The sequence below is a fragment of the Labrus mixtus genome, chromosome 15, assembly GCF_963584025.1.
Source record: "Labrus mixtus chromosome 15, fLabMix1.1, whole genome shotgun sequence".
NCBI classification, from domain to species: domain Eukaryota; kingdom Metazoa; phylum Chordata; class Actinopteri; order Labriformes; family Labridae; genus Labrus; species Labrus mixtus.
Window position 1 is genome coordinate 6,477,949 of NC_083626.1, and position 13,632 is coordinate 6,491,580.

At 41.8% G+C, this 13,632-nt stretch overlaps 2 protein-coding genes across 4 annotated transcripts in view; one reads left to right on the top strand and one right to left on the bottom strand.

Moving 5' to 3' along the window:
* The window catches only part of slc66a1 (solute carrier family 66 member 1), a 514,023-nt gene that overhangs the window by 24,339 nt on the left and 476,052 nt on the right, over window positions 1-13,632 (top strand). The gene's annotated exons all lie outside the window — the stretch shown is intronic.
* brpf3b (bromodomain and PHD finger containing, 3b) lies at window positions 1,737-12,655 on the bottom strand. 3 transcript variants are annotated; one of them, XM_061056649.1, is made up of 13 exons: window positions 12,322-12,655; window positions 9,291-10,855; window positions 8,798-8,954; window positions 8,545-8,676; window positions 8,293-8,421; window positions 7,502-7,814; window positions 6,927-7,226; window positions 5,625-6,227; window positions 4,687-4,768; window positions 4,511-4,599; window positions 4,215-4,309; window positions 3,360-3,514; window positions 1,737-3,113 (listed from the first exon to the last, which is right to left on the bottom strand). In XM_061056649.1, exons 2-13 carry the CDS (start codon window positions 10,829-10,831, stop codon window positions 2,930-2,932), a joined length of 3,780 nt encoding a protein of 1,259 aa, XP_060912632.1. In that variant the 5' UTR covers window positions 10,832-10,855; window positions 12,322-12,655; the 3' UTR covers window positions 1,737-2,929. The 3 variants fall into 3 exon arrangements, with proteins under 3 accessions (XP_060912632.1, XP_060912631.1, XP_060912630.1); XM_061056648.1 differs by having other exon boundaries at window positions 5,625-6,224; window positions 8,792-8,954; XM_061056647.1 differs by having other exon boundaries at window positions 8,792-8,954.

Here is a 13,632-nt window from a genome sequence, read left to right on the forward strand (position 1 = left end):
AGTTTTCAAAGTGAAGCCAAATGCAGAACTGCCTTAGACCTGTATTCTCAACAGTACCTGTTTCTTACTTCCAAGAGAACATACTCCCCACTTCATTTATTACCTCAGTAAATGATTCATTATTTGGTTCATGGGCTCGTTTGCTAGATTTAAGTCATCTTTAATACAGCACAATGCTCATTTTGTAATCATCATGTCGTTGGCAACAATGCCAAACTTAAGCTTTAAAAAACAACAATGATGATGTCACTGACCAGATCAACTGATCATATACGGCCTACATTTCCAAATTGTTATCAAATACTAAACCGAGACGTTCTAAGCAAGTTCCACATTCACAGGAAATCACAAAAGTCATGATCCGCTAAATGTTTCTATAAGTTTCTTTATATGAATGAGAAGGTTTTACAACAAATCTACGATACAAAAACATGAATTTATCTGAGAGCAGAATATATTTTACAAATTTAGAGAAGACTATAATTGGGGCGCCTAGTGGTTAGTGCTTACGCCCCATGTACAGAGGCTGTAGTCCTTCAAGGGGGTGGTCCGGGTTCGAATCCAACCTGTGGCTCCTTTCCCCCATGTCATTCCAAACTCTCTCTCTCTCCCTAATTTCTAACTCTATCCACTGTCCCAGCTCTCTAATGAAGGCATAAAAAGCCCAAAAATAAACCTTTAAAAAAAGAAGAGAAGACTATAATCAGGGGCGTCCAGAGGTGGCAATGGCCACCCTTGAGATCTGATTGGCCACCCCAGGTGCCACCACAAAATCCATTCTGGCTGTTTCTAACCGGGTGCTGGTACTTTATGTGAATGTGGTATATTGGTTTTGTTGGTACTTTCAGTTGTAAATAAATATTTTGCATTCTTTGATTTATCCATGAATATTTCTGTGCAAAAACCTTAACTTGCAATGGATATACTTGCCAATAACTGTATTTTTGCAACTTAGACAGCTCACAAGAGTTTTCATGCAATTTTCAGAGTGGATTTAAAATGAGACTTTGCACATCCCTAAAGAATCAGAATAAGAAAATTTGTATTTTGCCAAATTGTACTTATAAGTGCATATCATTAGTTTGGATAGAAAGGGTAAAAAAAAAAATGAATTTGTGTGTATGTGCCTACAAACTCCATGCTACCCCTGCATAAGTCAGTGCCCCAGTTAGTCACCAGTCAAAAAAAGGTCTGGACACCTCTGACTTTAATAACCCAAAAAACAAGCTAAAAGCTACTGGACTGAATCTACCAATCCAAGAAGAACATTTGGCAAAAATATGACCATGTTCATGTGTGAATTACGGCTTGTAAAAACATAATGAAATGCAGTTATTAGGCTTCCTTTCATAATTTAGAACTACAAGTACAAGGCTTTAACACTTCTATCAGTCTGTGTTGTTTGATAATGTCACTAACAGTGAAAACCACCCACATGAAGTTTCTGGGAAAGTGTTCTGTCAGTCTATGAACACTCTTGCTCTCCTCCCTTCTGTGATCTGTTCCCCTTATTCTGCAGAAATATCCAATTCCAGAGAAGGTCATGTGTGCTACATGAGTTACCATGGTGATACACTCGGTAAGAAATGAAAAAAGCGTCTTAGCACTGAAACCCCCGGATTACACCGCTGATGTTTCCTCACCAACCCAAAATCTTGCTTCACAGGAAAAGCCTGTGAAGCAGGTTCATTTCATGTTCAGTTGTAAAAAAAAAAAGAAAAAACACAGAACTACAGTTTAAGTATCCCAAAAGGTTTTTAATAGAGCATTTATTTCCCAAAATGTGGAAATACTGGTTCAGACAAAATATTTGGTGAGCAGGTAAAATATGCAGGTAGTACAAGCTTATAAAGGTGTAATTTTCCATTTGATAAAATGGGGCTCTCAACAATAAATAGAATCTTCTGGGGGGGGGGGGGGGGGGGGGTCAACAGTGAATTATGGTGGTCGGGCTTGATCAAAATCATTAACATCAAACCAAACGTGTGACGTCGTCTGTTAAAATGTTGGCTGCATGTCTTTAAAACCTCACTCTGTTTTAAATAAGATTTCAATCTCCACTTACACCAATATAGCTTTATTTCTATAGTTCTGTCTTCCATAAATAAATTATTTCTCTCTGTATCAAAAAGAGAATTCAAATATAAAGAACAATGGCTCATTGTGTTGTATGCTCTGAATGTACACACACACATACATACACACAGCACAATGAAATTACATCAGAGACAAGCCAAGAAGTCGCAGCAAGTCAGGAATTATTTCATGTTCACAAATATACACAGCCTCGCTTTGCCCCTGCTGGGTTGATTGAAATACGCATTTTTAAAACAGCAACATTAAATTAAATTGGATTTGATAATACACGTACATATGTACACAAAGTGTGCCTTTATAATATACAAGTGTCTTTGTAAAAGATTAAAATGTAAAAAGCTATTGTATAAAAGATGGCAGTGATCCATTCATAAGTCTTCTGCGTTTCATATAAATATGTCTAATCTCTTTTCTGACAGTTTTGATTCCTTGGCAGTAGCATTATACAAAATAAAGGGGAATTCTTTTACATTTGATCCAGACACACACCTTCAACACATCCGGGTGGAGAAAGCAGATACCTCCACACACACACACCTGATTTTACTCTTACTGACATCAGCAAGGTGGGACTTGAAGGTGACTTCATTCACTGGAGCTCCACATCCAAAACGGTGACACAAAGGCAAACAGCACAGCCCTGCGTGTGTCCTCACTAGTGGTTTGGTAAAGAACTACAGTCCAGGACTCTGTGCTGCCATGGCAACCTCTTCAGACCACAGTGTGAATACAAATTCAGCTGGCAACACGACTCTGCACACCTGCTGCTTTAAGACGAGGGAGAAATGCATAGTGGCTGCCTGAGGGTGCACACAGGGCTCACTGTCGCCCTCTACAGGTAGTTGGAGGCCACAAAGCCGTGGTTGTGGCTGACCCTGCTCTGGTGGATCAAGGCTCGGTCGTACGCCACCTGGACAGACTTGCGGATGCTGGTCTTGCGGCCCTCCATTATGCGAAGCTTGTCCGCTGTGTCATCTACACCCAAGGGTGTCACCTTGTCCCGTGGTAGCCACTGCCTACAGCAGCAAAGACACAGATTGAGTCTGTAAGAGCCTTTGAAGAGGAATAACTAAGATGGCTCCACAATGGTTTGTTTCATTTTGACCTACATATGCGTTTGTTAAAAGTATCAATAAACATACAACTATAGAATGTAAAAGAATATACATTTCATTACAAAATGAAAGGTGGTATCCATCTCCATTTAATGCATTGGTTGGGTCATAGTGTGTTACAGTTGAGCTTGTCTGTGTGACTCTTACCATGTGCGCTTGTTGTCAAAGAAGAGCACCAGGTAGAGCCTCTCCTTGGTCTCCTCCTGCCTCTGCTCTCCCAGATGGAGGACTTCTTTAGGTGGGACAGGGATGGGCACCCCGTTGTGCAGAAGGCCTTCCTCGGGCATCTCTGGGTCTATCACCTGGAAAAAACACAGTCAGCTTCACTGTGCATTTAGTTCTGTTTCTAACACTGCACACAGATGCTTAATGGTCCCAGTATGAATGTCAACTTTTAATTTCTCAAAATGTGTTTTATTGAGAGCTGCCAGCTGTACTTAAAAGAGATGTAACAATCTATTGATCTGGATGAATGTATCGAATCAATGATCAACAGTCCAATATTGTGATGGAAAAGGAAAACCTTGATTTACAGCAAAGCAAGTAACAAAGAAAAAGATGGTGAGGACATTAACTCCATTCTCTGGTATAAATGAGCTATTTGGATTTACATTATAGGTTTGACTGATGATACACATTCATATGTAAATGCAAAGTTAAGACAAAAAAGACTAAAAGAAACAAACAGTGATACATAAGGTTATCAGGGAGAATAACTACACTACCTATGATCATAGAGCGTCACAGCAACATCTCTTATTGGTCGAGCTCACTGTTACCATGGCAATGTCCCCCCCCTCAGCCTGGGATGCAATTTTAGTCTCATATATACTGCAGGGCCCCGAATTCAATCATTAAAGTTCATATTGTGTTGTTGTCCAAAACAAAAGCAATATAATGATTTACTGTGTTGAAAGTTAAGTTTACCCAAGTAAATAGGACCCCCCCCCCCCTCACACATTAGATGGCGTTTCAGTTATGTCAGTGAGAATAAGGGGTTACCAGAGCAGGATAGGAGGGATATCCTCGACACTTGGCCCACACCAGTTCTAACGGCTCCAGTTCTGTATCGTCCCCAGACGTCTGGCTACCGTTGCCTGAAACACAGCAGCAGTTGTTGAAATAATTTTATGGATAGAAAAAAAAAAAAAAAAAGAAGAGCTGCCAAGTCACGTGTTCATATAGACATGAACAGGTCATATAGTTTGTGATGGCTCTGTTTTAAGCCACCTTTTTGAGAAATCGGCAGGTAGAAGAGAATGACTTGAAACAGTAAACAAATAAACAAAGAAACATACCAGTGTAATCTGAGTCTCCGTTGACTATGTCCAGGAAGGGAACTTTAGATAGAGCAGGTTTTCCAAGGCTTCGTTTGGGTGGTGAGGTGCTGTAAGACCATACGATATTATGTCAATGTATCGTAAATCATTACTACAACCAAACAACCACAGACAACTGCAACAGCATGTCTTACATCTCTTTGCGAAGGACTGGACAAGGGCTGTAGTCAGAGTCGGACCCGCCGTCTTTGTGCTTGTTGAAGCCGTTGGTCAGTCCTGAAAGAAAAGGCAAAAAAAATTCAGAACAGCTGATGGTTAAATAGCAAGACCAGCTCGAAAGGCAGACAGAGAAGGGTCTGAGCCCAGGTATCTGGAGTCAAATCCCAATCACACTGAATACAACACCACAATACATTTTAAACAACAATAATCATTACAAACACAAAGCACAAACCAAGTCCAGATAATGCATAGGTTTGGGGTATGGCTAAAACCAGTTTTGGGCTTTCAAACCTGCACAAAACTCCTGAAAAACTCCTGAGATTTTCAAGAGGAGCTGTATGTGTGAACGCTAACAGCCAGAGAATCTCATGCCATCCGCCTGGTATTTTTTCCTGCAGAAATGTCGAGCTGATGTGAGAACGCAGCAGGGTAAAATCTTAACTGCTGGTACAGCTGTAATAAGGAATAAACTCCCTTGCAGATTACCAGAATGTTGATAGATTGTTTTACTGACCATCATAATCTAATCCTCGACAAAAACAAATAGATTGACCTAAACACGTCCAAAAAGAATCAGCTGAATGAAAAAGATCTGTGTTGTTAGCATTAAGATTGTTATTTCGGCCTGCAAAATAACTATTCGTATGCTCAAAAGACTACTTCTGGTGTCTAATCCGAACAAAACAGTTTTGTTTCAAATTCTGAAACAGTCACAGACAACTCAGTATTCTAATGGATGAACAGAGAAAATAGCTTCACTATGAAGGTCACTGAGCTCGCCAAAGCTTGAACATTTACATCATACAATTCCACAACAATCTCAGTAAAGAACATCAACAACAACAGCCAGTTCTGAAGTATCCTCTAGAGAGAAGGAGTCTCACATCAGTCAATAAGTAAAGGTACTCACCACTTCCTAGTTTATGTTTCAACGTCTTCTTAAGCTCCGTATCTGAGCACTTTTCCTCACTGGAGATAAATCTTTCATCGATGGTGGGTGGTCCTGGGCTTTTCTGTGGAGTCTTGGATGGAGTGGAGAGGGGTGTTGAGGATGGGGTACTAGCTGTGGAGCTGAGTGCTGTAGGGGTGATGCTTGTGTTGTCATCCTGGGGTCCCTTTCCATTCTGCAAAGGACTGTCTCTCTCTCTGAACAGCTTGGCTCCATTTTTCGCCTTCTTGAAGAGCACAGAGGTTCTACGACCAACACCCCCTGTGGTGGGCCGTGGGGGGGTACTGAGCTCTGGCAAGCCGTTGGCCACCACCTGTCCTTGGCTGTGCAAAATGGGAGGCGGTGATGCTGGGCGCTCCTGAGCTTTAGTGCAATTATTGTTCTCTGTGGTGTTGTCTGAGAGGTCTTCATCCATCTTTAGGCGTTTGCAGGGCCAGCTGCGGGGCTTGGGCTCTCCTGTGATTGGCCGCAGGGTGGGAGGCTCCAGAGGTGCGTCCCCCTGTCGTGGAGGCGGAGCTGGACCCGTTGGTTCCAAAGTCGGTGGCGATGTGGATTTAAGATCTTCTGGAATATGAGAGGGAGAAAAATGAAGCCCAATTTCACTCAGCATTTAATCCAAAATGAATAGCCATTAAGTATGTAGTGTGATGTGGTGGTGTATTTTTCACACTGGAAAATGGTGTCCCTTCATAATGAGTTACATTTTATTCTATTATTCTAACCACAGCCCAGAGGAAGGTGAGGTATTCGGTCGATATGGAAGACCTTATCAAGACGAGTGAGTAGATAACTTTGCTCTCACAACTGAACACCCGCAACATGGTGACATGGCAGTATTTTAGGTCTCGGCTGACACAGATCAGAGGTATTGTGCTGCCCTCCTCTACACTAGCAAGAGACTGTTTAACTGGACCAGCCTGGAGTCAGAAGTGGGATGGCATGGCATGACTGTACGTGGCCAATGGAGAGTGGTGAGTCCATGACAGTGATGTAAAGAAGAGGTGCAGACATAGAGTGCATTGGGAGAGAGGAGTTGTGAGGCAGCCATGGCTAACGAGACTCTGTGGGCCCCTACTTACTAGACTGGAGACAGTGGGGTGGTTGGGGTTGGTGCGTGGGGGGGACCCTGGCTCAATTACCTGAGGACAATGTTCCGTTAGCTCATGTTCACAACTGGTCTCATTGAGAGAAAAAAAGAGGTTTTTAAAGCTTCATGCATTTGCAATTTCATACTGCTGACACGTCAGTGCTTTTATCACCCACCTTTGTCCGAAGACGACAGGCCGTTGTCTGCCTTGGTGTCTTTGTCGTCATCTTCCTCGTCGTCGTCATCATCTTCCTCGTCATCTTCTTCATCTTTCAGATGTCCATTGTGAAGGCTGTGGCGGGGATTTTGTCCCTGTCGGCGGATGTTGTTGATCTCGCGACGTAGCAGGCGGATGCGTTTAGTTCGTGCGCCGCTGCATCTCATGGAGGTGACAAAGTCCAGCTTCTCTAAAAGTTCCTTCAGCTGTTCCTCAACGGTCATGTGAAGCCGGTTGTCTGGGTCCAGCACACTGTCAACTGGACAGAAAGCAGAAGAGAAGAAGAAGCTAGCATATAAGTATCACTATTAACTGACGTGCTAATAATCCAAACTATATACAGCCTAAATTAAAAATCTTATAATTTCAGCTTTTTGTGGATGCTGAAGACAAGTTATAGTTCTACTAAATGTTATGATTATTGTTTGTCTTTAATCCTTGAAGGTTTTACAATAGCACACAGAATCTAATCCAATATTATTAAGTAAAGACATGTGTTTACATTTCCTGTTGAGTATCACAATGATCACTTACTGTCCTCCCAGCTGCAGCTGTAAAAGTCTCTTTTCTGCGGTGACTCTGGAAGAAGCATGCCAGTGTCCAGGTCCAGGCCCGTGTTGGTACATTGTCGTTGAGCGTGTCGCAGTATGGCTCCTCCTAAGTCTCGAAGACGCAGCGCTGCCCTGTGGAAGACTGTGTCCTTGCTGTTGTAGAGGAGGCAGTTGGACACCATCAGGTTGAAATCTGTCTCCAGGTCAGATATTGAGCGATAGGCATGACTGTCCAGCTTAGAGCGCATAGTGGAAAAGTCCATGGGCTGGCTGATGAATTCTGGGTAGTCTGGGACCTGAGAACAAGACAGAAATGTAAAAACTTAATGATCAGAATGAACACATGCTGGCGTGTAAAATACAAGGTTGTGAAAGCCTCAAAATCTGGAATAGTGAGGTCCAATACTGGTGCAATGCAGAAGGCTATTTATTGGTCATAAAACACTCCCAGTAAAATCAAAATTATAAATTATTATTATGATAAAAATGTCTTTGCCTGATAACCTGCTGCTGTTAAGTCAAAAGATTGAGATTGAAATATTGTCACATGTATCACTGAGGAGTGGACCGAAGAAAATGTATTTCTAATGTACAGATTTAAATGTCTAACTTCAATTTGACCGTTTAAATGGCGAAAGAACCATGTTTTGTTTATATAGTAGTGTATAGAGTACGTAACTTCTCTGATTTGTGCATTGACTGAATCCAGCAAATTAATCAATTATGTACTGAATACAGAATATGTATGCTTCTGGTCTTAGCGTTGTGTCTGACCTCTTTGATGTTGACTGGCTCTGCAAAGATCTGGGCCGTGTCCTTCTCCTGTAGCTGCTCCACGGTGGAGCGGAGAAGCACCAACATTGGGGTCAACTGCATCTCCAGAGCAGCTTGGTGAACCTTGACCTATAGATGCAAGAAGATTTATATACTATGTCAAAATGAGTGACGGTTGCAATTACATTTATATATTACAGGCTGTTGAATGGAAAAGGAAAGTGAATAAATATGAAGCAACAGGTGAGTTACCTGTTCTCGTTTGAGTTTCTCCCTTTTGCGTATGAGCTCAACCAGTAGCCGTGCTTTTTCCAGGTCATGCCGTAGCTTCTGCCAGTATCTTAGTGCTTCTCTCGCAGCAGAAACCTTCTCATCCACCTCAGGCTACAAAATACAAAAAATTGATTTCAAGCTTGTTGTTTGTTAAACCAAATACCATCAACCAAATACCATCAAGTTATCAAAAATAATCAATGACAACAAAAGGTCTGTTTCCTACCCTGACCTGTTCCGTAGGCCTTTGGGACTGGAAATTAGAGTGCAAACGCCGGACCAGCGGCACACCATTCCTCGACTGACGCTTCAGTAACCAGTAGCTGTGCAACCTCTGCATGAACTGGTTTTTCCTCTGGACCATTATTCCTTTGCACACTGTATTCAGCCTGTGCAACAGAGATAGATGCAAGTTGATCTATACTGTAACATTCACTGACATCCGCTCAGGCACCGGCAAACGAGAAGTGTTGTGTGTAATTATACCACAGTCATCATGTTTATTATTATTATTATTATTATATCTGGGAAGCAAATCCAAAAACTTCCAACAAAATATAGTTGCCTTTATTTAATTAAGTATGATATTCTGATCAAGTTGGGTTTCACTAGATGCGTGAAAGATTTGATGACAAAAGTCTTAATCAAATGTTAAGCCAAATTTAGAAAAGACACAAGCACATTCTTTAAATTATTTTTAAATGAAATGAAAAAGAAACTCTCACCTGTTGGTCGGTATTTGAGGCACTATCACTTGAGGTGAAGTGGTGTGTTGTGCTGTTGACTCTGTGCCCTTTTTCCCTTTCTTTTTATCCGTCTTGGCATCATCCTCACACTTTCTGCCTTTTTTCGGTGTTATAGGACCTTGTGTGTAGGCACTCCTTCCTCTACTAGCCCTTCCTCTGCTGCCCACCACTCTTCCTTCACTCTCCTCATCTGAGTTACTCTCTTGTCCTGGTGGTGAATGGGCCTCACAGAAAGCTGTCTTCTTTACAGAAAATGTAGTCCCGTTGATGTTTGTTTCTCGCACCGGATCTATCTTCATAAACAGTCCGGCACGCTGAGCACACGTGACATGAAACGCAGTGTAACAGTTGGCTTTGTGGCACTGTATTGATGCACCACGGCCTTTCTGCTTGCACAGGTAGCAGGTCAGTTTCCAGCGTGCTGGGGGAATGTTACTGACTCCTTCAACTGGTTCTAGAAACACTGTATTGGCAAAGCAGACTTCAGGGATCCAGATAGCACAGACCACATGGGCCCAGCGGCTGTCACTTGTCTGCTTGAAGGCGCCGCCACGGTTTGGACATAAAACACAGTCAACAGGTTTCTGAGGGGACTGGAGGCAGCAGCGGCACAGCCACTGGCCCTCAGGTATGTAGGGCACTCCGTAGCACTCCTGGTGCACAGCGAGGTTGCAGGAGTCGCAGAAAAGGATAACATTGCTGTTGAGGCACTCGTCATCCAGGCACACGCAGCAGAAGGCATCATCATCTATAGTGCTCTGAGAGGGAGCCCTGCTGCGGGCTTCCCGGTACGCCTCCTCTTCCAGGCGGTCCACCAGTAGCTCAAAGGTGTCCTGCGAAACGGCTGTGTAACCCTCTGATGTCCGGCCAGCATTCACCATTTCCAGCCAGGCGGTGTCCTCTTCATCCATATCATATTCTGCCTCAGCTTCCTGATCCTCAGCCGGGCATTCAATGAAACGGTAATAGGCAGTAGGTAGAGGTTCTGCCTTGACTGGTATGAAGGTTTCCAGCACATGAAACTTAGGTTCAGGGAGGGTCATGTGGTGATGCTGTGATGTGTTTAACTTTTCAGGTGTTTGGGGATGAGAATTGGAGCAGTGGTTCTTGGAAGGTGGTGGCGACTTGACAGGAGGACATTTGGAGTCTCTCCTGCGACCTCTAGGTGTGGATTGTTTACGGACTGTTTGGGCACAGCTAGTGGGAGGTGATGACTGCTCACTGTTCTCCTTGTTGCTGTTACACTCACTAATGTCCTGAGCCTTCATCTCATCTTCAGTGATGACCTCCAAGGGCTCCAGAATAGAAATGCGGTGGAGCCTACCATCCAGTTCCACCTCCACCACCTTCTGTGCTTGAGCGTAGGTGAGGGTATCCCTGTTTGGAGATGCTTTGAGGCTGTAAGGGGAGGGGGATCGCTGGCGGGCACCCCCACGCCCACCAACTGTCCCATTGGACTTCCTGACATCTTCTCCAGCTCCTCCCGCTGCCACTTGGCCTTTTCGACGTGGCTTCCTCATAGGCCACCAATCTCACTTTCCCTCCTGTTGGTTTAGAAAGGGAACAAAGTAGTATTAAAAAATGCTTTTGTTGGACTGTACAAAATAGGCAATGTATAAAAATAAATAATTAATGAAGCAATTTATAATCCTACAGATTAATATAAAAGTGTGTCATGTTCCAACCCTTTAAACTGTTCATACCACCATTTTTAATGGTGCACCAAATCAGTATTAGATGCAATAAACATGATGTAAAGGTGTGTCGTGATTCTCAACGGTGTAATACTAAACATGGCCATGTTAGTATAACCAAAAGATGACTAACTTACACCAAATACCAAAGAAATAATTTACTTTACGTTTTATCCAGTGATAGCTGTATAAACCTGCTAAATATCTAAAGTATCATGAGATCATTTTTATGTAATTTGATATCATATAATCAAAAATTGGTTGATGATAGGCAAAAACCCTGGCGTATAATTTGTTTCAGCAAAACAGCAGTCCCCTTAATAATATAATGATTGAAAAACAATAAAAGAGAGATATTTTAAAAGCTGTAAGGCTTACACTCTAGTTCTGACATCACTCAGGGTGCTTCAATGTGATTATATTTTTAGGTTTGTTGTTCAGTAATCACTTATTCTAATCCATCTAGATTTCTATCTGCTTGTTCATCAGATAAATGTAATGATTTAAAAGAATACACGCAATTTAAATGAAATGAAACGAAGCCAAAAAACAAGGCAAAAGAGACACTCAAATGATCTCAACTTATAGATATATTCTGTTTTCATGTGGGCCTTCATTTTACCGCACAGTTATAAGTATTATTGTCAACATCCAATGTAGTGTAAACATTCCTTCACACATCTCAACTTGCACAAGTATTGCTCGCTCATCCAATTATCTGTAAAGTAACAGAGCATTGAACGCTTACCAACTTCCACACTGAAGGTTATTCTTTAAAAAAAACATTCAACAGTGAAAGAAAATGAGCTGTAGATAATTCGTGACTATATCTCAAACCGCTGGCAATTACTATCAAGCCAGCCACAACACAACGCTCACATCCAATCAGCTCACAGGAAAGTTTGACTGATCCGAGCCGGAGCCAATCAGGGTTGAGCATTTCACGGGCTCAACAGATCAGTGTCCCCTATTTCGGGAGTAAAATGTCAGCCATATTTACAGTTTTTAAACACAGTTGAAAGCTCTCCTACGGTTTACATTTCCATGATTGTTTTTCCAATGTCGACTCACTCACATCTGACAATGTCTGGATGAGAAAATTCACAGTACTTTGTGAGCCTTCTGGTGCTCTGACGTGAAAGTACTAAGTATTTTGAGATAAACGCGAGCTAACCTGCTAACTTTAAAAGATGAGCAGCGGGAGTGTTAGTTATCTTCATCATGTAGGTTGACATGTAGAAGAAATCAAACCTGGTCTACATTAAACTGAGTTAAAGTTCGAGACAAATCAACAAACAAGAGAGGAGTAAACCTACCTATTATGGCAACTGACACCAGTAGCCGGCGGTCTTGTAGCCCCTCGACAGTAATGGTTGCCCGGTCAGTCGCCTCCTGTAGCCTCGGAGCTAACAGCCTCCGTTACCCGGCTACAGTTTTCTGCTACAGCCGGTATATTTCACTATTTTATAATGCTCCCGTTTCTTCACAACACGGCGACATGGACGCAAGAAGACAATTACAAATTCTTACGGATAACATAAATGGTGTGTTTTAGTTGATAATTTGTAAAAAAGCTTATTGTCGACCCAATTTTGTGAAAAGGAGATATTAGCCTCCTTCGGCTAGTTGGCTAGCTATTTGGTTAGCGTATGTGCTAACTGGAAGTAAGCAAAAGTACAACCCAAAGACTTCCGGATAAGCTTTTCAGAATAAAATTCTAACTTGTATAGACTGTTTTACAATGTTGTCATTACAACATATATATATATATTTTTTACATTACGGTTGGAGAGTACGCAGCCGATGAAGTGCCAAAGAGTAAAAAAAAATCGTGTGTGCAAAAGTTATTTTCTGACTTGCACACAAGATAGTGCCCACATTGTGCGCACAACTTAATTATTTTGTGCGTAACAAGATGCACCTAAGGTATTTTTTTTGTATTTCTTTTTGGACTTTTTGGTAATTTAGTCACACCTACAAAAACTGTCCATCATCATCTATACAATACTTTTTTGGTTTCAAAAGATATTTAGTTCTAAATGTTTTGTAATCGATTTGAGTGTACCTCACAGGCTAAAACCTTTTTAATCTTTGAGGATTTCATTTTTTTTTCTCACAAAGATTACAAACAGGTCACTTGATGCTAATTGTGAATCAAATTTTCTTTGATGACAGCAATAATTATTCTTGTTTTTATTTAACGAATCTTCCGTTACTTTATTCTCTTAACTTTACGGGGAGATGTTACTTCCGCCTTCGTGTCAGCCTTTTGGATAGCTTGATTTAAAACAGATTGATACAAGTTTAGCCCGCCCCCTTGACGTCACTAGGGCATGATTTTCGCGCGCAAGCTACTTAACGGGGTCAATCCATAGACTGTAAGATCATCAGTGTTGATCTTGTGGAGTTAACAGTTTTCTGAAAAACATCTGGACAGTTTTCTCCTTAGTGAAAGAAAACCTGACACCTATACTGTCTTCACATGTACACAGAACATCTGTTCACACATGCATGCTCAGAAATTGTTTATTCTATTTGAATTCACACACATATTCTCACGTATCCATAGAAAATTTGACAGGCAGTTTTTGTCTTTATATCACATGGCATTAATAGGTTTCCTCAGC